The sequence below is a fragment of the Anser anser genome (assembly GCF_964211835.1).
Source record: "Anser anser genome assembly, chromosome: 1".
NCBI classification, from domain to species: Eukaryota; Metazoa; Chordata; class Aves; order Anseriformes; family Anatidae; genus Anser; species Anser anser.
Window position 1 is genome coordinate 139,411,776 of NC_139720.1, and position 26,983 is coordinate 139,438,758.

The following is a 26,983-nucleotide window of genomic DNA, read 5'->3' on the forward strand; positions in this document are numbered from 1 at the left end:
TCCCTTCAGGTGTTTGTAGGCACCGATGAGATCCCCGTGAGCCTCCTCCCCTCCAGGCTGAACAGCCCCAGCTCTCTCAGCCTGCTCATAGGAGAGGGGCTCCAGCCCTTTGGTCATCTTGGTGGCCCAGTGCTGGACTCTTTCCAGTACATCCTTGTCTCTCTTGTACTGGGGGACCCGGAACTGGACACAGTGCTCCAAACATCCTTACAAGTGATGGTGAGGATGTATGGACTGAGTCAGAGCACCTTGTCACTTTTCTTCCATAAAGTGACAACTCCCCTTTATGTGGTTAAGTGGAGTAACTTTTAGCTTGAAATGGGGAACCCTTATTTCTCTATGGGTTTTGAGTATGGGTGGAGGAGGTTTTTGTAGCGGTTTGTGGCTGTTCACCTGTCCCATGCTGCAGCACGGAGGGAGCTGGGCAAGTGGTGATTTCTGCTCTGGTAGTGAGTCTGTGGGGAGGGGAAGTTTCAAGTTGGAAGGAGCCTCTCAGTTAAACTATTGCAGGTAAAGTGCGTTGGCTTTTATTTTAGCTAAAGCTTCATCTATAGATACTCAGAACAAAAATATTAAAATAACGTTTATTTGCGGTGCTCTGACTTCTTAGCAACTCTCATCCATTGCCTTCAGGCTAAAACTGTTAAAGAGTTCAACCTCCTCACTGGACTTGTGCCCGGACATGATTTTTTTTTTGACATTTGTTTATTTATCAGAGGGAAGATGCCGTGTTTTTTTACCTGCCTCTCATTGGGAATAACCATGGTGGATGTGAAGAAGCTCAAGCTGGGTGTGGGATGGTGTTGGGCAAGCGTCCAAGGGCAGCTCTGCCAGTGAGCACTCCTGTCAGTCCAGTCCTTCGTCATTTTTCAGCAGGGATTGCAAACTGCATGATAAGGATGCTGCTTGTTTATTTATTTTAATGAAACCTCACGTGCTCGGGCTTGAAGGAAAGCTGGAGTGGTGGTTTCAAGAAGCAAAAGGCCTGCAGATCTTTCCGACGGTAGCTGTTTGAATTTGCTGGCAAGCTCTCTCCATCTGTGGTTTGTTGGTTTTGCCGCTACAGCTTCGGATGCCGGTTGGTCTCTGAGGGCAGGTAGCTTATCTGTTCTGAGCGTTTCCTTCCTTTTGCTTTGGTTTTTGTTTTTGCTTTTTTTTGGTGGTGGTGGTTTGTTTGTTTATTTACAGCTTCAGGTTGTCGTCACATGGCCTTATGGTTAGATTTGAGGGCAGTACTTCTGTTCTGTGCATTCGAGGTCATTTTTTCCTCTGTTTTTGCTGCATTTCTGGTGTGCAGCAGTGGGGAAGGAGAAACATTTCTCGAATCATAAAAGTAAGGAGGAGGTTGTCAGTCCTAAAAGTCTTTTCTAAACTTGCATGCTAAAACTGAGTTCCAGTTTTACTATTTCCCTTCCATTATGGTGTCTAGGACATGTCTTTATTCATGGGAAACTGCGTATTTCCCCCAACAGTAGGAGTTCACAGAGCTTTTCTACATGTACGTGCATGTATACACACATATATATATATTTTGTTTTGTTTTAAACCACAGGTGCAAAATGACTGCTCAAGTAACACTGGAGGATGCCTTGTCCAATGTGGATCTCTTGGAAGAGTTACCATTGCCAGATCAGCAACCATGTATTGAACCCCCACCATCATCTCTGCTTTACCAGGTCTGTTGTCATTTTAGGAAAAAGTATTTTTGCAGATCTTTTGCACGAGTGTATGCTATTAAAAAGCAAACAAATGAACAAAACAACAGCAACCGAAAAAAAAGAAAACCCACGTTCGTATTTACAATATATATAAATTCTTTTCCCCACCAAGGATTTGATTCTATCTTTTTTCTCTGCAGCCAAACTTCAACACTAACTTTGAGGACAGAAATGCATTTGTCACTGGTATTGCAAGATATATTGAGCAAGCTACAGTCCACTCTAGCATGGTAAGTAGTTGTTCAGATACGTACTTTCTCTTTTACCTGGAATAAAAGGAGAAGAACATTTCCTCTTGCGTTTCATTATTGTGGTCACAGAAAATGAATCCAGGTTACCTACAACGCTTTGAGGAGGCAATAAGATGAAAAAGCATGTGGCATTTCTTTTTGTACATGTACTTCTTGATAATTTTACAATTTACTTTTTTCTTGATCAACCAACGTTGATCAAAAGTTTCTTGCTTTCGCTGTGCATTTTCCCAGTATTCTGAGGCGAGTTAGTTGTGTTTGCAGCTTTCTGTTGTAACTTAAATGAAAAATTAAAAATTTCCATCCTCCCAAATTTCTTCTGCTTCTCTGTCGGGTTAGTGGTATTGAAGGGTTTTTGTTGGCTTCTTCACTCTAGAGTGTATATGTTAGCGGTTTATTGGCGTGTTTTTGGATAAGGTCTTCTGTGGTGAGTGTATATGTTAGTGGTTTATTGGCATGCTTTTGTGTAAGTTCTTCTGTGGTTTTTAACAGTTCCACAACAGAAGATAAGCCTTCATACTAGTAATGCCATCTCTGCTGACAGTATTGCTATTGTGGGATACAAAAGAACTTACAGGTTGCAAACACTTGTCTGTACTGAACTTTCAGTTGTTTCATGCACTTTTGAAAAATGAGGTATTAATATGTCTTGTAGTTCTAGAAGCCAGTTCACAAACTGTGGAATGGATATGTTAAGCACCTGATTACATGCTACTGAAAACTATGTGAATTTACACCAGTCTACCTTTAAAATTATCTGGTGACTCCTTACCCATCTTTTGATTGTGTGCATGTTGTCAGTCCTCTTCCTGGACATGTAAATTAAGATACTGCTTTGCATGTTCTGATTCTTCCATCCTTGAACATTCTACCTGCAGTCCCCAGCTTTTATTTATAGATCATAGTGTCTTTAGTTTTGGGAAGAACAAAGCCAAAGATAATTTGATCTGGGGAGATTCTTATCAGTAAGTAGGTGCAATTGCTGCAGTTGTCAACTAGTGATCTCATAGGTGTTTGCTGGCTGAAGTGGTACGAAGATTTTCTCAGAATTAGGTTGGATGCTAAAACGTGACTGAGAATAGATGGAATTTTTCTATCTGTTGGATTATAGGCAAGCTGGGTTTCTATAACTGATTAATTCAAATATGTTTATTTCAGTGGTACAGACAGCTCTGATGCATGTAATGTGCCAGCTGCACCTATTTATTATGGTCATGCTATTTTACATACAGGTAGTATGACATATTCAGTTTGTAATATACATGTGTTTGTACATACACATTCCGATAAGAGAAATAGGTTTGTTTGGAACAATGGCAGACAAGTGGATTTAACCCTTTTGTTTTACAATGCCTAATTATTACTGAATGTCTTTCTTACAGAATGAAATGTTAGAAGAGGGTCAGGAATATGCTGTAATGTTATACACCTGGAGAAGCTGCTCAAGAGCCATTCCACAGGTAAAGGATCAAAACTGAACTGTCATGCAGGATGTGAACTTCTTTCTTGTTTTGAATACATTTTTTTTTAAACAAGCTCTGAAATTTATGGTGTTCCTGAATTCAGACTCCTGAATTAGCAAGCTTGGCATGCCATAGCGTAGTGTCTTTTATCACTTGGGAACCAGTTAGCCTTTTTTTTTTTTTTTTCTCAAATATTTAAATTCAGAACAGGTTAAACATGTGATATGGCAAGTAATAATTAACATTTAGGTTATGCATTTAGGTTTGTAGATATCCTAGGCAGTCATTTTCTAAATCTCAACTATGCAGTGTTTCCTTGATCTGTATATGAAAACAAACCCCTGTGAATAGATGACAAGTCTATAGGCAGCCTCAGGTATCTGGGAATGGTTGTGCAAGCATGGAGTGGGAAGAATGTTAAGATACATCAGAAGACTGAACAAAATTATAACCTCGAGTTGACAACAGCATGCTTTTTAAGGAATGTGTAATGCAATTATTTTTGCACTGAAATGCAAGGTTTATTCCATAGTTTAAATATTTAGAGTGGAAATCAAGTAATCTGATTTATCTTCTAGTTCTGGCCCTATTTTAGTGTATGACTTTGAGCAAATGGCTTAATAATGTGGAAAGAATATTGTTCTTACCATACAGAAGTGTTTGAAAACTAAATTATTTGCTGTGAGGTATTAGAAAAATCTTAATTCCTTTTTTTTTTTTTAAACATGCACTGTATCTTAGAGAACAATCATAGAATTACCAAACCAAGCAATTTATGCCTTAAATTTATATCTTCAGAATGATAATATATTTTCTGAAGTTGTTGTTTGGATTCTTAGTTTGTGAGGCTTTGTCAGGGAAAGCTGTAAGTGTAACGATCTCTTTAATTTTCTTCAGGTCAAGTGCAACGAACAGCCTAACAGAGTAGAAATTTATGAGAAAACAGTGGAAGTTCTGGAACCAGAAGTCACAAAACTGATGAATTTTATGTATTTTCAGGTAAAAGGAATGGAAACAAAGTTTGTTAGTAAGCTTCTATGTTTATATTCCTGTTTGGTATGGTTAATAGTATGTGCTCAGATACTCAACCTAATCATTATACTTTTTGGAGAAAAAAAAGTCTCATAGAAGGATAGCATTTCTAACACCTGTCTTAAAAACTTCAGGCAATCCTGAAGGCATAAGACCTTCAGCATAAAATAGAAGGTAATTGCTTGTGGTCCCTGCCCAGCACATGCGGACAGCTCTGGCACTTTAGGAGGAAAGGAAATAGAAACGTAATACACTTCACATGTATCCGTGAGAGTGTTGCAGCACAGGAATCATTTGTTGGAGAGCAAGGGATCCACAAGTCTGGGCATCATAGCAGCTGGTGCAACTTTGCTACAGAAATTTGTAGTAGAGGCAAGCTAACCCAGTTTTTCTGACCTGTCAGCTACGCAAACTAAACATGGACTGGAGAACAGCCATCTGTCTTGCTTTCTCCTCCCGTGCTGGCAGCTTGCCATTTTGTTCAATGGGCTGAGGATGTTTCCAGGCATTATTCTGAGGCAGCCGGAACAGTTAGAGCCTGCAAGCCCCAGAGCATGTAGGAAGAGGAGAATGAATGCAGTGTGACATTTCCTGTCATCTTCCTGAACTGGTGGATCTTACTGACTACAAACAGTCTCCTTTCATTCAAGATTGTTGTCCTAAACTAAGAACAGATTCCCCTTTACATTTGAAGCTTTTGTATCTTCATACTTTTAATCTCCATCTCAAACGGCCCTAGTGTGTACTTGGAAATAAGGCCTCAACCACGGGCAAGGATGTTTTTGCAAATTGGCATGTAGTACTGCTAATCACTGGTGGTTTTTTTAAGAGAACATACCTATAATCTGCCTTTTAATGCGTATATGTTTCCTCACTAAAGAATATGAAATCATTTGTTTCAAAGGGATTTGAAAATTGTATGACTTCAGTTTGCAAAGAGTATTTCTCATTGTGCCAGGTATGTTCTGTGGCTAAAATCACTCATGACACTTGTGCACACAGGTGGAACTGGAAAGCTTGTGCCTGGTGTCTTGTTGGCCTTGCATGCTTTTTTTCTACTTCAGTGGTGCTTTTCACTGGACCCTGTGGATGCACCAAAAGTGTTGTGACAGTGAAAGAACCGGCATAGAGGGGAAGACAGACAGGTGTCAGATCTCCAGTTGTGTGATAAAACTTTGTTTTCCTGGAAACATCATGGCTTTTACTCCCTGACTCCTCTTTTTTTCTCCCCCCGTTAGCGAAATGCAATTGAACGGTTTTGTGGGGAGGTGAGACGCTTGTGCCACGCAGAAAGGAGAAAAGACTTTGTCTCTGAAGCATATCTGATCACACTGGGCAAATTTATCAACATGTTTGCAGTTTTAGATGAGCTTAAAAACATGAAGTGCAGCGTGAAGAACGACCATTCGGCCTACAAGCGGTAAGCTGAATGAGCAGGACCAGGGTCTCTGCTGCTGGGAGGCAGACCTCCCACGAGATGGCAGCAGTTGCTCCTTTTTTGGACAGAATTCTCTTCAAACGTAGTCCCTTCACAGGTAAAACAGATAACCTTGAAAGCAGAGGTACGATGACTGCAGCTAAGCAGTTGAGTAAATCTCCTTTCTTTATGCTGTTCTTTAAGCAACAGAAGGTTCTTCTGTCTTTTACTGTAAAACTATGAAATGCTTCTATCTTGGTGAACACTGAATGCATTTAATATACGTTGCTCAATGCAGCTTTTCAAGTTTCAGAGAAAACTGACTTTCTGGTCACTTGTGCTGCTCCTATTTTTGGCATCCAGTTTTGATATTTGTTAGCTGAGAGTTGTTCTGAAGACATCCCAGCATTGCTGTTAAGAGGTGGTGGCTGCGGGTGTAGCAGGAAGGGGAGGAGGGCAGAGTATCAGCAGCTGAGTGTTCTGCTGGGGCAGCCAGATGATAGCAGTTAGCTTTTGTTGGACACAGTGGTCAGGGCAGCAGGGGAAGATAGTCTGTCTTTATGCTGGCTCTAGCATCTGTGGTCTTTCATAAAGAAAAGCATTCAGACAAGTAGTTAATTTTATCTGTGTCGATCCACTTATGTGAGATTTATTTATTTACCCCTACCAGTAGGTGCCCTTTGTAGTTGTTGTGTCTGGAGACCTCTTAAACTTATTTGTTTTGCCTTTTTTTTCTTTGGAGGCATGCTGTTGGAGGATAAATTCTGGTTTTGGAGGGCTGCATTTTCCTGGGTTGTTACGTGGCTTGGATCTGTAGAGTCATCGCCACCTGCATCGGTTGGGAAATTCACCAAATAGTTTTTAATTTGGGTTGAACTGGGTCTTTTAACTAGGGTGCAGTGGGACTGATTGAAAAGCAGTTAATTCAGGATATATTGTATCTGTATATCTCTCATAGGGAACTTTCACCTTTCTTTTCAGCTGTTTTCTTAAAAAGCCTTCCCTCTTTTGTAAAAAAGCCTTCCCCTGTGCCAAGGCTCTTGGCACAGCTTTATAGAATCCATAGCCTGTGTTTGGTTAATACAGTTTTATAAAGCTGTGGCAACAAAGTAGAGACCATGTCTCTCAGGTTCTCTTTCTGCTTGATTCAGGGGTTTGGAGGTGGGAGACGCACTGATGGTATTGCCATTATACTGACAGGTACAAGTTTGTTGACAACTTGCAGTTCCACTGACTGTCTGGTAGATATGAAGATAAGTGTGTTTTAATTGAGGGGATAAATTTGCTTACAAGCAGTGCCACTGAAGGGAAATACTGTTTTTTTTTTCTTCTGTTTACAAAGAGCTGCTCAGTTCCTACGGAAAATGGCAGATCCTCAGTCCATCCAAGAATCCCAGAATCTCTCCATGTTCCTTGCTAACCACAACAAGATAACACAAGTAAGCTCAAATTATCTTTTTGCAAAATACTGAATGCTTTACAAAACCATTAAAATCCTTTTAGTTTGGTAGTAACCGTTGATCCTGTGGTAGTGTAATTCTTTGACTAATGCTTTTTTCTTCCTTTTTTTCCCAGTCTTTACAGCAGCAGTTGGAAGTGATTGTTGGCTATGAAGAACTGCTTGCAGATATTGTGAATTTATGTGTGGACTACTATGAAAACAAAATGTATCTAACACCCAGTGAGAAGCATATGCTTTTGAAAGTAGGTTTCTTTTCAGTACAAACTTAAAGAAAGATTGAAGCAGGATGTAAATGTTTAATTCCTGTTGTTTTTTGCTTCCTTATGCCAGAACCAGATGAATTGAGTAATTCAGATGATTCCTGTTTTTTAATTCTCCATTTTTTTTGTTTTTTTTTAATATTACATGCTAAATATTTATAAAGTTTCTAATCCATTTTTGTTCATAAATTGAAGTTGACCCAACTGAATTGTAGCCTTGCTAGGAAACTAATTCTATGGAAGTGAGGTCGATATTACCAGTTGCGTGTACTGGCAGTGGAAGAAAAGGTATAGAGTGAAAATTGAGTATTTGTCTCGTGACAAATATTTTCAATCACTTTGGTGTTTAACTTCTAAAAAACTCAATTTGTTGTGACCAAACTAAAGCACACAACTAGAACATTTGCATTCTGTCTGTAGAAATATCTGGCATCTTTCATATTTAGGCCTTTTGTTCAGTAAATGTGTGCTTTGAACACACTAAGTTTCTAATGCTCAGCTCTTGTAAATACTCAATTACAGGTTTATGTTAATGAATAATTTGGACAAAATATAAATAGTTGGTTTTTTTTTGGATGTTTCTGAGCTCTTGTGCTTATAATTCAGAGAGATGCTGAAGGCCATAAAAAGGAACAGCTCAGAGATGTTAGTCCTAAACTTCGGTTAGATATCTGTTTGCACATAAAGAATTTTAATAAAATGGAAGTGGAAAAAAAAATGTTAAAATAGCTGGACTCTTGAGGGTTTTTGGTTGGTTGTTTGGTTGTTTTTTTTTTTTTGCTAAGCCCTTTATAAATAAGAAACATCATTTAAGGATAATGAATCAGGCTATTAATGTTGGAACTATTAATATCATAAAAGAACTCTTCCCAATGCGTGCATTTTAATTTTGTTTTTGTATTTAAGTTTGTTTTTCCTGAGAAGGAAGCTTTAAAATATCTTCTATTTAAAGGGGAGTAGTTGTCTCTGGACTCTGCTTTTTGAACTTTTTTTTATTGATATGAAGAACAATGTTACTGTAGCAGGTTTTTACCTCTGAGGTCCTTATGCAGAGAGGTTTGTTTTTTTTTTTCCTTTTCCAGGTTATGGGCTTTGGATTGTACTTGATGGATGGAAGTGTCAGTAACATCTATAAGCTGGATGCAAAGAAAAGGATAAATTTAGCCAAGATAGACAAGTTCTTTAAGGTTGGTTAAGAGAAGCATTTCATAATGTGTAATTTTAAAGGTAACTGCTCTTGCATTTTAAATATGCACACAGTTTTATATAATTAAAAAAAAGATCACTTTGGACTTTAATGTGGGTAAATAACTGTTTCCTTTCACTAAGATTTGTGTTTAATCATTTATTCTGATTTTTTTTCTGTTCCCTGCGTACAGCAATTGCAGGTTGTCCCACTCTTTGGTGACATGCAGATTGAACTTGCAAGATACATTAAGACCAGTGCCCATTATGAGGAAAATAAATCCAGGTAAGGAGAAGAGGGAAATAAAGAAGGGAGTGTCTGGGCTGGGGATAGTCAGATCCCCGTAGGGTATATTTTTATAATCACCTGTTAGTCTGCGGTCATTACTCTAATAGGATTTTCACCTTGGTTTACTTTTTGTTTTGGATATTTCACTATTAATGTACTTCACATAGTGAATGCAACTGAAAGGACAGGTTATTTAATGACCTTTCTATGGTGGTGAACTCGTTCTTGCATCTGTGACGTTGCTTATCACCTGGGTTGGAGGAAATATATTTTATCTTACACTAATACAATTTTTATTTTTTCCTTTAAATATGAAACTTTCTTTAAAAGAAATGAAGGATTATACTAAGCAAGGTGAGCAGTGGTGCATGGGAAAATAGGCATGTATATATTGTATATGGAGCAGCAACTTAGCTTGTGTCCTTTTTTTTTTTTTTTTTTTGCTAGGAGTGCAACACAGCAAAACGGCTGGAGAATGCAGCCAGTTTTTATAGAAATGGTTCCATGGTTTATAGTTACTGCTTTGTTTTTAGTGGGCGTTTCTGTGTTCCTCTGAGACCTTCCCTCTATGCAGTTATGTAAATTTAGAATGTAGTGCTTTGCATTTTAATTCCTGCAGAAAAAACATATAACCTGCATGTAATTGCTAAGGGAAAATCAAGAGTAGCGAGCCTACTGAGCTACTAAAAGTGTGAGGCTATTTAACATGACACTCTTGGTAGCATGTCTTTTGTGTCCCTCTTGATAACATGTTAATAGTATTTAATAATACATTTTTTTTTTACTTGGGAGCGTACTATAGGCTCTTCTTAGTTAAACATGAATAAGGTAAAATACTCCGATACATTCTAAATGTATCTCATGGCCTTTACTTGTCCCTCTGCCCTGCCTATCAGTCCTTTTCGGTCCTGTTCATAAGTGTATGCTCTTGAAGAGAAATGGTGGTTTGTATTTCACAGTAGCAGCCTTAAAAAGCAAACGAACAAACAAAAAAACCCACCACCACCTAATCACATGCAAGAACAAAACAAACAAAAAACAAACAATACCACCACAACAAACAAGCTTGGAAGAAGTGCTTTGAACCCAGAGAGGCAATCCATCACTAATTTGCCATGTGCAGGGTTGGAGGTAGAGGTGAGAGGAGAGGAAAGGCCTCAAATGGACGAGAAGGAGGATTTAAAAAAAAAAAAAAAAAGCCACGTGTTTTGGTTCTTTCTTTTTAGTAGCAGTTGTACTTTTTATTGCCTAAACTGATTTAGGTGGTTTTTTTTTTTGTCTTCTGGAACAGATGGACATGCACGTCTTCCAGCAGCAGTCCTCAATACAATATATGTGAGCAGATGATCCAAATCAGAGAAGACCATATGCGTTTCATATCAGAACTGGCTCGTTACAGCAACAGTGAGGTGTGTGGGATTAGAGCTATTTGTGCAGATTTCACATCACTGATAAGCAGCTATTGTTAAATGTCTGAAGACAAGACTAGTAGCCTTCTTTGCATGATATTTGCACTACTAAAATTTAAAATGCTATCCTCTGATACATCATACAAACTGCAGTGTTCTTCTGCCTTTATATATATATATGTATATCCCAGAATTTTTTTCCACGTCTCTTTGAAATAGGTTGTCAAGCTCTTACTCCAAATGTGTGCTCATAATGCTTTGAATAAAGTTAAAAGTTAAGAGATTAGATAAAAAGTAAAATGAAGTGAACACGTGTATATACACACATATATGCATATTTAAAATACATTGTATGAGGTTCATATATTTATATATATATAAATAGAATTTGTGTGTTTGGTGTCATGAATTTGTCTGCAACAATGTGATTAGGAGTACCAGTGGTTTCTATCCCTTGACCAGAACCTGTGAAATTTAACTAGGTAATTCTCTAGAAGAAAAATGTGATATTAATATATTGTATGCAGGTGTTGATACGTAACGCTGTTTTAATGCTTAAAAGAAATCCGTTTAGAATATTGACTACAGATGCTGGACAAAGCATGTTCTAAAGTTTTTTGTTTGTTTAATAATATTCTAGGTGGTGACTGGTTCTGGTCGACAGGAAGCTCAAAAAACAGATGCGGAGTATCGGAAGCTCTTTGATCTCTCTCTCCAAGGCTTGCAGCTTCTCTCTCAATGGAGTGCACATGTCATGGAAGTGGTATGTTTTCTGGGGAATAAAAACAGATTAGAAAATAGTCTGTTTGGAGAGCGTGGACAGGTTTTGCTTTAACAGAACAAAAAATATATCTTGTGTTTTGTTCCCTTACTTCCTCTTTGCTCTTCCTTTGCTTCTTTTCTCCTCCTGCTCCAAACCATGTTATCAGAGAAAGGCAGCAAATAAGTTCTCAAAGGCTAGGAGTAGTATTGCAGCTTTGAAGACCCAATAGCCTGTAAAATCCCATATTCCGCATATAACTTCTTATATTTAATGAACAGGTGATCGATCACCTGTGAGCTTTGGCCAGATGCTTTTGTATTGCTTTTCACATATGTTTTGTAGATTGACTTCATTCATTTTTCCAAAACCTGCAGCAGAGCCTAACCTAGAAATGGTTGAAACAGATGACATGTATGAGAGAAGCCAGACTTTCTCCTGTTCCGTTTCTGATGTCTGAGGGAGTATCAAGCACTGCATGAATCCAGTGGACATATCCAGAGACCCAGTTTTCTTTCTGTTCTGTATTTTTAACTGCCTCTTTTGAAAACCAGTAGATGAGTTGTACTTTTTCCGAATTTATCCTGTTCTTATTTCGATCACCAGTGTATTTTATGGTGAAAACCTTGTTCTCCCTTTGTCCTTCTTAAGAGATGTTCCTGTCATCTGTTTCTGGCCTCCGCAATTCCCAGACCCATTCCCTTTATTTCTGTCATTACAATTACTGTATTCAGACTTTCTCTTCACAGGACAATGTTCCTATCTTATTATAACTTTGTAGAAAATTTCTCTTTCTTACCTCTATTTTTATCTTCCCAGTTCCGGAACAAACTTTCCCTGACGACCACATCAGGGTTTTTCACCCCTTATTACTGCCTCTTTTAGGTTCATGCTTTTCTTTGTCTTTCTGTTATATATGGATTCCCTTAAGTACTTCTCATGTAAGTTCATCTTCTCCCTGTCCTCCTGCTGCCCATCTATTCTGACATAGATTCACTCAATATGCATCACGTTCAGATAAAAAGTTTCAGCAAATATTTGTTGTCCAACTTAACCCTGTAAACTTAATGACCCCAAATTACTTCATTTAATAATTTCTCCAGTGTCATCTTAGAACACTCAGATTGCAGGGTGTGATGCTTTTCTTTGCCATAGGGAATTTTATGAAATTATTAATCCACTATAGTAGGTGAATTTGTATTACTGTGTAATCTAGCACTTGTGCAAAGATATCAACCAGGATCTATTATTTGTTGTGAGAAAAATTGTATTTGAATGTAACTAGAATTTTTCACCAGATGTACCCCGATGGATATTTATGCAGGTTTTGAGTATAATACCAAATATTTTTCAGATGTTCTTGAAAACATTGGAGTATTTATAAGTGTATTATTTGTGTTCAGATATGTTTTGTGTTTCTCAGGCCTTTTTTTCCCGTCTTTTTTTTTTTTCCTCTTCTGCCATATGAACTGCAGTATTCGTGGAAGCTAGTGCACCCAACTGACAAATATTCTAATAAAGATTGTCCTGACAATGCAGAGGAGTATGAAAGAGCAACGAGATACAATTATACTAGTGAGGAAAAGTTTGCTTTGGTTGAGGTAAGATAAATCTTTTTTACAGGGATTTTCCAAAGATTAATCCTATCCATAGGAGAATATTCTCTGTAACATTTTCTATACCGAGTGGAAAAAAGACAGCATGCCCTGTGTTGACTCTGAAAGAGCATGTTTTTCTCTATTTGATACCTAGAAGGAGTGCAGGAAAACTAGCTTCTTCAGAGTGACTTTCTCATTTATTTTTTGAACGTATTAATTTCCCTTTTTTCCTGTTCTGTATTTGAAAAAAAAAAAAAAAGGCTTTTAAAACAAATTACAGACAAAATTTTCAAAAATAGTTTTTTTTTTTTTTTTTTTCAGGTGATTGCTATGATCAAAGGTCTTCAGGTGCTGATGGGAAGGATGGAAAGTGTTTTCAATCACGCCATTCGCCATACCATTTATGCAGCTCTTCAGGACTTTGCCCAGGTCACACTCAGAGAGCCATTAAGACAAGCCATTAAAAAGAAGAAAAATGTCATTCAGAGGTAACATTCTTGTTTTCATCTCTTCCTGTATTCTTTTCCCCCAGGTCTTATTAAATTTAATGCAGATTGTCCAAGTGACAAATTTTGCCTCTTCTGTCTGTTTTTCCTTTGTAGTTAGCTTGGTTGAATATGTATCGTGAGTCTAAGAAATTAAAAGCCCAGAGTCATAAATGAATGGCTGTCACTATGACTAAGGTGCGAATCTTGGACATCTTGAGCTTCTTAGCTCTACCTCAGGATTTATTCTATTGCCTGTAGTTTATGTTTATTTTAAAGAAAGACTAATTTTATTTTGAAGAAAGGTGTTACTGTCTACCTTTCTTACAATTCCAGTGTTTCCTTGCGTCTCATGTTTCTCTGATATAAAGGAGGAGGGCTCTGAACTATTTGTTATGAGGAAAAAGTGTAGAATGATTATTATGTGGATCAGGCTTTCTTGTAATTGTTAGCAAAATCATTTCTGGTTCCTTGAAGTTATCCTGAGCTCCAGAATCCTAAAAAGTAAAATGTTCCCATCAATGCACTTGGATGCGTGTGGGTCTGAAGTAATGTGAATTGTGTTCAGTGTTTTGCAGGCCATCAGGAAGACCGTCTGTGACTGGGAAGCAGGTCATGAACCTTTCAATGACCCAGCTCTAAGGGGAGAAAAAGACCCCAAAAGTGGTTTTGATATTAAAGTCCCGAGGCGTGCAGTGGGACCCTCCAGTACTCAGGTATTTTCCCGTCTAATGGTTGTGATATCCATCAATGATTATTGCACGTCATGTATTCTCTCTGGCCTGAACTACTTAAAAAATGCAGGTTTCTTCTAAAATGTTCAAAATCTACTTTGATTAGATTTGTATTTGCAAAAATGATGTATACTTAAAATCCTCTTTCTGGGATGCTGTCACTTTTTATTCTGATGTGTGATTTTTCCAAGTGTTCCATCTCCGTAATTTGACTCACTTAGAAATGTTTTCTCATTGAGCTCCTAATGTTTAAGATAGTATTTTGGAAAGATTTGATTATTTCTTGACTGATTCCTTTTTAGACTCTCTTTGGTGTGGCTGGTGGATTTTTTTCAGTCAAATCCCATAAATTATTGTTTTAAATGATATTTAAAATTCAAATACTCTCACATATTTAAATTATGACAAGATCTCTCATCTTGTTCAGTAATGAATAATGAAACTGCTCCTTAGAATCTGTTTAATATTGTGCTGCTACTAAAACAACAGGTCATTCAAGTGTGTTTTCCGTGGTAGTCATCAAAATCCCATGCTTAGATGTTGGTTCTGTTACCTCCACGTAATCCCCCCTTTTTATTTTATTTATGAATTTGTTTGGAGAGCATATGGCCTCATATTCGTAATTCAACTGAGCAAATGAGGTACTGAGCGCTTTGGGTGCAAAACCGAAGGCAACTGTGATATGTAAATAAAATATTTTTGTGCCTAAAACCTGTGGGGAAGAGAACACACCTGGATAATGATCTTGGGTAATAAAAGGTTGCTTAAATTTTTTACTCAGGTGGGTTTAATGAAGATTTTGGGTTGAATTCTAATTTTCTAAACAAACAAACACAACCTTTTTTTTTTTTTTAAAATATCACCACCGGTGTGCTTCTCCTACGATTGGTATGTTTAAGGGCTTCGTTTCAGTGGCTGGAACAAGCCCTTTGGAGTACCCGTTTGTCGTCTTTCTCTGCTCCTAGGCTGGCACATGTTTGTCTCGGCTGATGTGAGGAGGGCAGGTCAAATATATCAATTTTAGAAACCTCTTTCTCAGTCTCACACAGCTCTAAAATGGCTATTTATGAATTGGTGGTGCTTGGAAATCTTTGTGAAATGACTCGAGAAGCTAATGGCTTGAGGGCCTGGCTCTGCATCTTCTGAGAGGAATGGGAACTTTTCCCTTCTCCTTTGGGAGCACCGGGTGGCCGTGATCATTCCGAATGAGGAAACCTCTCTGTTTTAGAGCGTACTACCTTCCTTTGCATGCTTACTGTGCTGCTTTTCATTTTTAACGAACTAACACGTTTCTTCTGCTTCTGTTTCCCCTTCCTTATTTACCCATGTGTTTTTATTAACGGATTCTCTCTCCCCTGCCTGCCCCTGTCTGTTGGTTTTTAGCTCTACATGGTTCGCACTATGACAGAGTCCTTAAACTCTGCCGAGCTGTTGAAGCAGCTCAAGTCTCTGGGACTGGAAAAGCTATTGCATGTGACACACAAGTTTCTGAGGCAGTCCTACATCTATCCGCCTCTTTTAAACTTTGGTGGTAAGACATTACTTATTACTTCTACTACTTTTGTGGTGATGTGAACTGTTCCACGGCAAACGGTCTGCTGCCTGATGCCAGCGGAGGTCCCTTGGCATGGGCGGGCATTTGTGCTGGTGCCTAGGCTAGCGCTGCGTCTCTTCCTCCTGCCTCGAGGGCTTTTACCCACACGGTGCCACAAAGTTTTCCATTTGAAGTGGAGCGGTCGCTTGCTGATAGTAATTCTCAGTGTTGCTCAACTAATGTGCCATGTGTATTTTCCTTTTTCCCCCCCCTTCCACCACAATTGTTTCCTTTAATGATACAGCTTTACATGGTGAGAACTATGTTAGAGTCCCTCATTGCTGACAAAAGTGGTTCCAAGAAAACCTTGAGAAGTAGCCTTGAGGGACCCACCATATTGGACATAGAAAAATTCCACCGCGAGTCTTTCTTCTACACTCATTTGATAAATTTCAGTGGTAAGATATGTAGATGATCAGTGTCCAGCTTAGCATGTCCTAACACCTCTAACACGACCTGGAAAATGTTTCCGATTGCCTAAGCCAACTTACCTTTGGTTTATTTATCAAAAACCTCGGTCTGGCCAAACTTTTTCTGAGACGTGATACTCAATATTGTGGTGGGATTTTTATTTTGCCTTGTTATACATTTCATTAAAATGGGTCAAATTTCATACTGTTGCCTCCCTTTTATATTTTTATGTATGTATTCATATAAGCAAGGGACAGATAAGTCTATATGCAATGAAACTGTAAAAAGGAAGTAGCTTTTGTATTTTGTTTTGGGGGGGCTGATTTTTTTATTTTTAAATACAGAGCAAATGAGTTCTCTGTTGTGGTAAATTTGATGTCATTTCACTACTCTTACTATTCAGTTAATTGTAATCGGAAACATGCTGTCCTAAAGAATTCACCTACTGACATTGAATGTATTTAGTCTTTGTCATCACCATGCTGTGTTGTCTTTCATTTTTGTTTTGTTACTGGACTCCTTTACCCTCAAAGAAGGGGGAGCCTGTTTATTTCGATGATAATGCTCCTGGTATAGAGCACTTTGGTCTTTGGAAGATTTTAATGTAAAAAGTTAATTTCTGTTTTGGGTCCCAAGCCTTCTGCAAAAGAAGGCTTGTGCTGAGCGTTTACTGGAGATGTGGGAAAAAGCATATCTGTGTCCCCGACAGTGGCCTTAGAAACTTTTTATTTTAATCCCTTCTTCATGTGTCTGTATGTCATTTCCTGCCCATTAAATCAACAGGAATGTGTGGAGTGATTCAGTCCTCCAGAGGGATAGGTGGTCCTGATGGTTCCAGTACGGTGTTGTCTCCTTTGCCTTCTACTTCTGTGCACAGCTGAGAGCAGCCCCTAAATGAGAAATTAAGCTAGAAACTCCCCTATAATGGTGAACATAGTTTTTCCATTTAACTGGTAGTCTCATCCATGGTATCTTCTGTAATAAGGCACCTCTTTGGGGGCCAACATGGAGTTCAGAGCTATTTGAAAAAGTCACGGGCTTTATGTTTTGAATTGAGTTTACACATCTGGCCTGTGAATGATTCACGCTTGCTTTTTTTGTTTCACATTGCATCATCAGAATCACAGTTGTGTTGTTCTTGATGTACTTCTATAAGAAGTTTAATTCTGCCTTATTTATCCTGTAAGAAACCCTGCAGCAGTGCTGTGATTTGTCCCAGCTGTGGTTCAGGGAATTCTTCTTAGAACTGACCATGGGCAGAAGAATCCAGTTTCCCATTGAGATGTCCATGCCTTGGATTCTGACGGACCATATTTTGGAGACAAAAGAGGCATCAATGATGGAGTAAGACCTAATTGTGCTCTTCCACCAAACCATTTTTCATAACGATTGCCACTCTGTGTTATAATGTTACTGCTTTAATTGGTTTTGACAAGCAGTAACTGAGAAGGTATTCTAAACCTTCATACGGTTTTCTTCCTGCATTTGCTGACTTCCAGAATTTTCAGCTTTCTTTTCCAAGTGAATAATTGAAATCTTAAATCTTTCATATAAGTATCATTGCACCAGCTGCTGTTCTCCGGATGAGTTCTTCTTCTGGCTTATTTTGTAGTATGCCTCTTTATTTATAATCAACATCATTGATTACTTACTGAGTGTAATCCACAGTAGTAAGAGCATGGTTCCATTTAATTAAAACTACATCTGTGAAACAAGTTTCAAACTCTAAACAAATCTATACAAATTCTTAAACTAACAAAAGACTTTTTAAAAGGAGCAAGTGTGGGTTTTTTTGTGTTGGAGTTTATATAAAAAAAAATGTTTTTATGACATGTAGATCACTATTGGCTGGATTACAATATGTTGATTTTACTGTCTTGAAGAACCGTGATCTCTGCAGACGTGTAACTTGTTTTCTTTGTTCTTTTTCACTCAGGTATGTTCTCTATTCTTTGGACCTTTATAATGACAGTGCTCATTATGCACTTACTAAATTTAAGAAGCAGTTCCTCTATGATGAGATTGAGGCAGAGGTAAAGCAACCTTACCTACTGGAGAAAAGTAGTCTGTACCTTACTGTGAAAACTGTGTTAAAGGCTAAGACCTATTGAAAGAGATACAGAACAGATGGGGATAAGGAACAAACTGAGAAGACAGAGGATGGGTAACTGGTCTGGCGATATGTTGCGAGGAAACTTGTTGAACTGTGCAAAACCACTTGCATTAATACTCAAAGCTGATGTCATCTCGTGTGCTAGGAAATTTAGAAATGCTTACTCTCCTAATGATGTTTGCTAAGCAGTGGGAAGTCTTGGATTATGTTCCCCTCTTCTAGTTCTAAGTAGCCATAAATGCTCATATTTTTTCCCCCCTAAGGTAAACCTGTGTTTTGACCAATTTGTCTACAAGCTGGCAGACCAGATATTTGCGTACTACAAGGCAATGGCTGGCAGGTAGGTATTCCAGCAGCAACAACTTTTATTCATGCATTTCTGCTCAGGTTTGTCGTCTACTGTACTTAAGCACTTTCTTCTTTTTTTAATAGCCTGCTTTTGGATAAACGATTACGTTCAGAATGCAAGAATCAGGGAGCAAGCATTCAGTTGCTACAATCCAACCGCTATGAGACACTGCTGAAACAAAGACACGTCCAAGTGAGTTAACTCATTTTCTGTTGTGTTTGCTTTGCTTGGTGATTTTCCAGTGGTACTGATTTATGTAGATATGTAAAACTACTACTGTGCTTTATATTCTGCCATCTAAGTGGCAGAACTGACCTTTGAGATAATTTTTTTCTGTTGTACGAAGGAGTAAATTAACAAAAATCTTAACAGGTCACGTTTTAATGTGAATGTCTGTTGCAGTTAAGCAAACACAAGCCCAATCGAAATGTCTTGTGTGGTAGCATTGTTTTCCTAATTATGTCTTTCACCAGTTTTGAATGCGTTGTTGGCACAATGTCATGGAAGCAATAGGACGCTGATATAAATATCTAGATGTAGCTGCAACAGGTGATTTTACTTGTTTTTGTGAGAACTGAGATGTAAAGTAGATCCATCTACTTTATTTCTTTGTATTTGCAATGCAAGTTCTCCATTTAAAAGTCTATTACTCTGTGGAACCTCATAGTTCCTGTACATCTTGTCTTGTAATTTGACATTCCGTTCAAAGCTTAAGAGCATTTTTTTTTTTCCTTTAGCTTCTCGGTAGGTCGATAGACCTGAACCGGCTGATCACTCAGCGAATTTCAGCAGCTATGTACAGGTCAATGGAGCTGGCAATTGGTCGATTTGAAAGCGAGGATTTGACTTCCATTGTGGTGAGTGTTGTGCTGCAGTTTTGTCAGAGCATCAGCACTGCAGCTGGGTGTCTAGAATGCTACGTATTTTTTATTTGAGCAATAGGTTTTGTTTGCACTGAGACTGATAGACATCTAGCCTTCCCCCCCGCTTTTTTTCTCCTCATTAGAAATGTGTGTGTTTGTTAATGATAGAAGCCAAAAACATTTTCTGAGGTTTTGCTGAAGTCCTCTGGATGTTCTCTCAGTGGATAGATGCACAGTTACTCCTGTAGGAAGAAGAGGCTGAATTATTAAGAGGCAAACTTGTTTTATTGCAAACCTTAGTTAAACGTATATGTGGGAAATAATTTAAGCAGCCTTATAAGAAAAATAACAAAACTGTTCACTCTGATGTTTTGTTTTCATTTTTCTGTACGTGTGAAATCACATGGTGCTACGGTTGATGTTTGTCTTGTTTACTAAATCTGGGTTGACAACCACCCCCACTAGAGAAGCAGTTTGTTCTTGCAAAAGGCCTCCTTTTGTAGTGTAGTTAGTACGTCCAGCTACATCATAAAGTATACTTGCACATCCTCTGTTGCAATTGTAGTATATTGTAGACCCTTTTGATTCTGATGGGCTATGTTGTTTGTTTTTTTCTCCCTGTACCTTAAACTGTGTCTCTGTCCAGAACAAACCTTGGCCAGACCTGTCGCAGTGTTCTAGTGTGTGCTGCAGTGCAGGTGGCTATGCAAGTCCTATCCTGTTGAGGCTGAGAATTTTGTTTTTTCCTCACCCAGAAAAAAAATAAACCTGCTACAGGGAAGGACCTTGAGAGTTTTAAATTGTAAACAGCACCAGTAGAGAAAGCATTCTAGGCGATACAAGGAAACAAGGAGGATGAGCATTGTCATCGTGTAAGCTTTTTGGAAGTGCACACTTCTGTCTGCACTTACACGTTAACTGCAGACCAAAACAAAACAGCATTGTGGCTGGTAGAACCAAAAGGAGTTTGTTTAACCAGGCAGCTTGGTTTTGTAGCTTGACAAAATCAAGGCAAATTTTTTGTGGAAGAATGAGATCTGACTTGTGCCTATGGAAGGAGAGCATCTGTGCAATATTGAGGTGTCCTTTTGAATTAGTTTCCTGATGAAAATGTTAACAAACAAATTTTATTTCCAGACAGCATGAATTTGACAAGTAAATATGCAGTCAACAAGAAAAATATCAGACACATTCTGTTCTGCTGGAATGAAAAAAAATAAAAGTTGTGCAGGAAAGTTTACCATCAATCTTGTCGTAATGTTTTTTCACCTGTGAAATTTTGTCATGCAGTTAACTCCCTTGATTTTGTGTCATCCTGTACTGGCCATAAAGATGGGCAGGAGTCTGGCTTTTCACACCACTTTGGTGCTGGGCGTTGTAACTTTTGAATTACTTTCTTACTGGCTAAGTGAACAGAAACCATTGATATGTTTCTTAGGTCGTAGATTCTTACTCCTTGAGTTAGAAATTGGCAGGGCTAAGTTGCTGTCCATCCCACTTCCCCTCCTTTTTTTTTTTTTCCCTCTTTGGTTTTATGCAAAAATAATTTTTGCTGAAAACTACTTAGCTTCCTCAGTAAGAACCTGATACCAATAGCTTAACTAATAACTATTTTCTGCTGTTCTACAAGCTAAATAAGTTAAGTGAAGTCAGTGGAAAGATTGAGCTATTTTAGCCCTCAGATTGGACTCAGTACTGTCATAACCATCATAGTGGTTCTTTTGGTTTGCTTTCGTAAAGTAACTGTCACAGGTTTGAAAACCCTTTGAGAAGTGGAGCTATTAAATCAGACACTGTATGGGAAGATGACCAGCAGTTTGCACAGCGGAATAAAGCCCAGTTTCCTTTGGACATTGCTTCATATGTAACTGCACAAATATGTCATTGCAAAATAAGCAGTGCTTGTTGGTGTTCTTTGGAACAAGAGGTGGTGTTCTGTTTTTGATTCGTGGGCTGTTCTGTGCGTGTGTGGTTGTATTTTTTTTGGTACCCACTGGTTAAAAGTTACACTGTGAATTGCCTTGTAATTGCTAGACTAAGTCTGGTCATTGATGTGTTCGGTGTCCTGTTTCCAAAGTTTCAGCATCTGATGTTAGGGATGGATAACTTGAATTTTGTTTGGTTTAAAGAAAGTGCTGGAAACCATATTAGAAAACTTCTTGTCAAGAAGAGAAACATTGTGAAAGGCAGTGCCCGTGCGTGGTTACATAGCCCATGGGTAGAGATTTTATGGATACCTTCGCTACGTTTATAAATGTCTAGTCTTTCATTGCATCTTAGTGCAGTCTTTACCTGAGTAAACCAAGAGAAGGATTTATGGTAAATCTGATGTTGTCCTTAGTAGTGCTACTACAAGAGAGAGGTCACCAGCTCCCCTACCCAGCAGAAATGACCTTGTGATAGCTCGTAAGGTAGGAAATGCAGAAGCTGTCTCTTGGCCTGTTTCTGACCCCACGTAAATGTTGGAGTTTTAACTTGTGCTCAGTGAAAGAAGAGATGGCCCGGGTCCGTGCTTGAGACAGCTGCAGGCAGTGTGGACAGATGTTACTGAGTGCCCTCAGTATCTCAGAGGGTTTTGGTGGGACACAAAGTTTAAACAATACTGAGAGCACAGATTCCTTCCAGCTTTATCATTAAAGTAAGAGATGGAAGAGCAGTCAGTTGTTTGTTTTGACTTCTAATCTCCTATTCGTCAAGGTTTTTTATGTACTTCGTTGAGGTTCTCCACTTTATTAAATGTACTGCTCATTTTCTTTCCTCGTTTGTTTTTTGTAGGAGCTGGATGGCTTGATAGAAATAAACAAAATGACTCACAAGCTTCTGAGCAGATACATGACCTTGGATAGCTTCGATGCCATGTTCAGGGAAGCCAATCACAACGTGTCAGCCCCTTACGGACGAATCACTCTTCATGTATTTTGGGAACTGAATTATGATTTCCTTCCCAACTACTGCTACAATGGATCCACTAACAGGTTGGCACGGCAGCCTTTTGTTGATTAAAAAGTTCTTTGACTCTCCTGCAACTTCTCTCCCAGCAAATGCTGACAAAGTCCATCACTACTCATGCAGTGTATTTTCCACTCCTAATGCTTTATGTGAAATGAAGTGGAATGAGTCATTTTACTAAGTACTGTCAAGTGTATGAAAGACACTTATTAGTCCATGGTAGAAATGAGAAATTAACCTCAGCATCCAAATTCTATGACATTTTAATGACTCCGCTATGATATGCTGAAAATGAAGTGTGTCCAAAAAACACTGCAACGTGTATATCAGGAAGACGTTTTGGTAAATGGGATCCTCAGCTGTGAGATGATGAAATTAAAATGATATTGTTTGTTTCTGTATTATTGTGAAGAAAAAGGATTGCTTGCTGGAAGGGAAGAGTTCAGTGTTCGTTGGATATGATTTTATCTATTGCTGCTCTTTTCCATGTCTCTGGAACTTCTGGCTATTTCGTGCCCATCAGTTGTGTGTTACAGAGCCTTCACAAGCCAGGGAAGTCTTGCAGTCTTATTCTGAAGTGTGAGTCCTTTTTGGAGCAGGGGACACTCATCTGACATCATTCAGAGAAGCTGTAAATTGTATTTCGTGTTATTTTTTTGGTCTCAGGTGGTTCGTGCTGTTTAAAAGTTTGTCTTTTCTAATTGAAAGCTTTTCTTGTTTCATTCACCTTATGTTAGCAGAAGACTCTAGGATATCTGTAGTGTTAGAGTTTTGTTCCAGGTGTCCTTTGTTCCTGCTGTTGCAGCTGTTAAGGAGAGTGAGTAATGGAAGAAGGAAGCAAAAGGTGGGATCCAGAATTTGAACGAGTGGAGGGCTCAGTAGCTGGACGTCCTGCTTGCGTGCTGTTTTTAGGATTTGTATTCCTTTTGGCTTTTAATTGGATTTTGCTGACAGCATTGTGAAGTGACAGCAAAGTGGTATTGAATACTGAGCTGTAGGAAGAGGAGAAAGCCCATTCTCATCTCTCACTCTCTCCATGGAGCGCTTCCTCTGTCTGACATCTTCTTGATGGTTATGTTGTATGTTGTGGTTTAGATCCAAGGTTCTGTCGGGAAGTAAAAAACAAAAAAGAGTGGGTTTTGTGTTTAAGGTTTAGGCAAGAAGCTTCTGTTACATGAATCTGTCTTCATAGCAGTGTTGAATATATTTCTGGGGAAGCTACGATGCGTGTTGACGTGTCTGGAAATCAGTATCACAGTGTGATGTGTTAAGAATCACATAAGCATAATATTAAAAGAAAGTTTTGGTGCGGTGATGATGTTTCATGTGGCAGCCACAATGAGTGATGTTCAGAAGCTTGTAGAACAACATAGTCTCTGTCTGTCCTGGCTGGAAAGATTTTAGTGGTGCAGACCGCAGTGCTCAGGAGGCAAGTGTAGATGGACAAGGGTTGCTGCTTGTCTACTTAAAGGCTGTATGCACAAATTGAGTTAGGCTGATCCTTGAGCTTATCAGATAATTACATCAGGAAAATTAATTTCAGAGATGCTGAAGGGAGCCAGACCGTAGGCAGTGTCTGTACCACGTGCCCAGTTTCATCACAGAATTGCTCTGGTTTCAGGTGACAACAGGAGTGTGGTGAGGATTAATGTTACTACGTGATACGGTGCTCACCTGATCCTTGGCAGAGGGAAGAGGTGATTCCTAGCACTTTATAGCTCTCAAGCATGTCCATTATTTCTGTTGCCTCCCTGCAGTTAGTATGAACTTCAGATTATCTCTGTATTTAACTTAGTACAGGGTATTGAGTACATGTACGTGAGTACCAAGTGACAAGCTCTGTATGAGCTGTCAGGATCAATTCTTGACTCTTGATAGGTAATGTCTTGCGTGAAAACACGTCTAAGCAAGGGAAGGAAAGTAACAATAAAAGGCTGGGAGAAAGAGGAATGTGTATAATGAAAAGCAGAGATGTTGCTTGGAGTTGGGCACTGGAGGTAGAGGTCCCAGGAAACATGTAGTATCTGTGGCATGCCTTTTGTTAATTCGAGTAGAGCTTGCATGTCAGGATGGTTCTTCTAAAGCTAGTGTTTTGGCCAGATTAACTTGTGCCCAGTACCTTTTGAAGCTCTTTTCACAAGAATGCTTGAACTTCATGATTTCCATCATTCATAAGAGTTCAAACTTACAAGGCTGCAGGTTTCATACAAAGGCTAAGGTTGTTCCCGCTGAAGTACTGAAACATGTTGCATCTTTAATTATTTGAGACTTATTTTGAGAATTGTTTTATATCTGAAAATGTACTGAGATTAAACAGCGAGGCTGTTATTAAAAGACCTAGCGATTTAATAATTGTAGTTGCCAATTTTCTGAATTTTAGTCTCCTGGCCAGCTGCGCAGCTGCAGGTGAGGCTTTTTGTGGAGGAGGAACTGGGAGATGAGCAGGAGGACCTCTGTGGGTGGGCAGTAGCAGTGAAGCCCAAGGGTGTTTTTAATCTGTGTGTTGTCAATCAAGAAAGAGAGGGAACAGGACTGTGGTTAACAGCATGAGAACTGCAGTAGTGGCTGAGGTCGCAGGACTCTCTGATCATGCGTCCTGACCCTGGCAGCAGCCATGTGGATGCTGAGTGTAAAAATAAGGAAGGCTTGTGGTGATTTTTCTCTCAGGAAACGTGCCAGCCTCTAGCAACCATCAGGTGCTTCCCTAAAACAAAAATGGTGGGATGTTAGTGCATTTCTAACAGAACTTTTCTCCCGTTGCTTTGTCTAGTCCTTTTGTAAAGCAACAGGAAGCTTTTGCATTCATGACTTGATGCAGAGGAGAGTTTGCAGGGAAGCTGCCTGCTGTAAAAAAAAAAAATAAAATGCTCTCTTTAGTTCATTCTGAACCTGTTGCTAGCCAGTTCTTACACTGAGAGTCTTCATGAGCAGCCATTTTCCCACTTCCCACTTGTCTTTTCTGTGCCGCTTGAGACTTTTTTTTTTCAGGATCCTTTCCTCATGTTTCCCCTCAGTTGTACGTTTTTCCAAGCCAAAGGTCTTTCTGCACCATGAATCTTTTTCATGCATATGCCCATATCTGTACTTTTTTCATTCCCCTGAATCTTTGTGGAGTTAGGAGGACTAGGACTGTCCAGAGGATTCAAAAGGCCTGAGGACAACTTCCAGATTTTTTTTGTTCCTTTTCCGGTGTTTCTAGTCATGTTTCCTTTGTCATGTTTTCTCTGTTTATTAATCCTGAACTGATCTTTTCCTTCCATGATCCATGTTTTGTGCTCAGGGCTAACAGAGTGAGGCAAGTGTGAGACAACCTAGGTGTTTATTTGGATTGAGGGTTTTCTGTACTTTCTTGAAACACTAACGCAAGCTTCCCAAGACAGCAGTCAGACTTGTGGCTCCATCTCCTCTCAACACGTTATACAAATCTGTATTCTCTGCTAAAAATTCATGCGTACAGCACTCTTTTAAATGCAATCTGACATGTTTTTTTGGAGGATACAAAGTTATTACAGAATGAACAAAAAGACCAGTTTTTCCTTTCTTTTCCCCCTTCCTTTTGTGAGTTGTTTCTCTCTCTCTCTCTCTCTCTCTCTCATACCTCTTTTGAGACTAGTTTTCACAAGAGAACAGCTGTTGTCTTGTCTTGTATGTACCGTGTGATTGTCACTGCTCAGAAAAATTTCCAGCCCTCTCAGACACGCTGCTGGAACAAGTCTGAAAAGCAGCACTGGCTTTGGAAACAACTAGTTTCTGCTACAAAGAGCCAAATGGTGCTGTTGTGTAGGCTGATGTAAAGTAGGGTGGTTGTAGTCAAATAGTCCATCAAATTTGACAAGCATATTATCTTCTCTTGCTTTAAGAAAAAAAAAAATAGAATCTTTCTGCCAGGAGGGAAGGCCAGAAAGAACGGTGATAGGGATAGAGTTTTAGGTAGCCATTATTCTTTCATACTCTTTCGTCTTGTTGTTTCCTTGTGCTTCAGTTTTTAGCCTCCTGTTCTCTCTCTCTCTCTCTTAAATTGGGATTAAAGTTTCCTGGGGAAAGGTATGGTCTTGCCTGAATTCTGTAGGGAATCCCATATAAGCCTGTATGGGATGCTTTGACCTACCGAAGGATTTTAATATGATCCTGATTTTGGGATGGAATTTCTTTATCAATTTCTTTCTGCGTGGGCTAAATCCAACTATGATTATAACCACACCAAAAACAGGAATATTGAATATTGCACGAATGTTCATGTTTCTGTCATGAACGATATTCTGACATTTGGTGTTTAAAAAGATTAAGGCAAAGCATCTTTGCACCTACCCAAAGTCCGAAGCCTCGTTTTCTAGCTAAATATACACCTCATTCTGTTAGCTTTTTTCTCCAGTAGCACCTTCCTTGAGTGTTAACCAGTGCTAATTCTGTCCATCTTCTCACCCTCCCTCACATCACCCTCTGCTCCCCCCCCAAGCACCGACTTTATAACAGTCTTCCCAGCTGTTTAGAAAAGGTTTGGTTGTAAAACAGCAGAGGATGTGGATGATTACTGTGAGATAAAGTTCAGAAAGTTTGAGGTTGTCTGATCTTGTGCCTGCAGTAGCACGGAAGTGGTCTCATTGACCAAGCAGTACCTCTCAGATTTCTCTGTATTTTCTT

General features: G+C 39.0%; 1 protein-coding gene across 6 annotated transcripts in view; it reads left to right on the plus strand.

Moving 5' to 3' along the window:
* The window catches only part of CYFIP1 (cytoplasmic FMR1 interacting protein 1), a 68,431-nt gene that overhangs the window by 12,867 nt on the left and 28,581 nt on the right, over nt 1–26,983 (plus strand). For 4 of the 6 annotated variants that reach the window (XM_083805581.1, XM_083805580.1, XM_083805579.1 and 1 more), the window contains 21 exons: nt 1,553–1,676; nt 1,859–1,948; nt 3,352–3,429; nt 4,330–4,431; nt 5,703–5,884; nt 7,224–7,320; nt 7,457–7,585; nt 8,686–8,790; nt 8,983–9,074; nt 10,369–10,486; nt 11,127–11,249; nt 12,722–12,847; nt 13,166–13,332; nt 13,898–14,045; nt 15,902–16,055; nt 17,256–17,412; nt 18,005–18,101; nt 18,445–18,521; nt 18,614–18,722; nt 19,268–19,387; nt 22,169–22,368. In XM_083805581.1, coding sequence (XP_083661707.1) covers nt 1,560–1,676; nt 1,859–1,948; nt 3,352–3,429; nt 4,330–4,431; nt 5,703–5,884; nt 7,224–7,320; nt 7,457–7,585; nt 8,686–8,790; nt 8,983–9,074; nt 10,369–10,486; nt 11,127–11,249; nt 12,722–12,847; nt 13,166–13,332; nt 13,898–14,045; nt 15,902–16,055; nt 17,256–17,412; nt 18,005–18,101; nt 18,445–18,521; nt 18,614–18,722; nt 19,268–19,387; nt 22,169–22,368 — 2,588 coding nt within the window. In that variant the 5' untranslated portion in view covers nt 1,553–1,559. Of the gene's footprint in view, nt 1–1,552; nt 1,677–1,858; nt 1,949–3,351; nt 3,430–4,329; nt 4,432–5,702; nt 5,885–7,223; nt 7,321–7,456; nt 7,586–8,685; nt 8,791–8,982; nt 9,075–10,368; nt 10,487–11,126; nt 11,250–12,721; nt 12,848–13,165; nt 13,333–13,897; nt 14,046–15,446; nt 15,595–15,901; nt 16,056–17,255; nt 17,413–18,004; nt 18,102–18,444; nt 18,522–18,613; nt 18,723–19,267; nt 19,388–22,168; nt 22,369–26,983 lie in introns of all 6 variants that reach the window. The other 2 variants (XM_083805584.1, XM_083805583.1) reach the window with 1 other exon arrangement.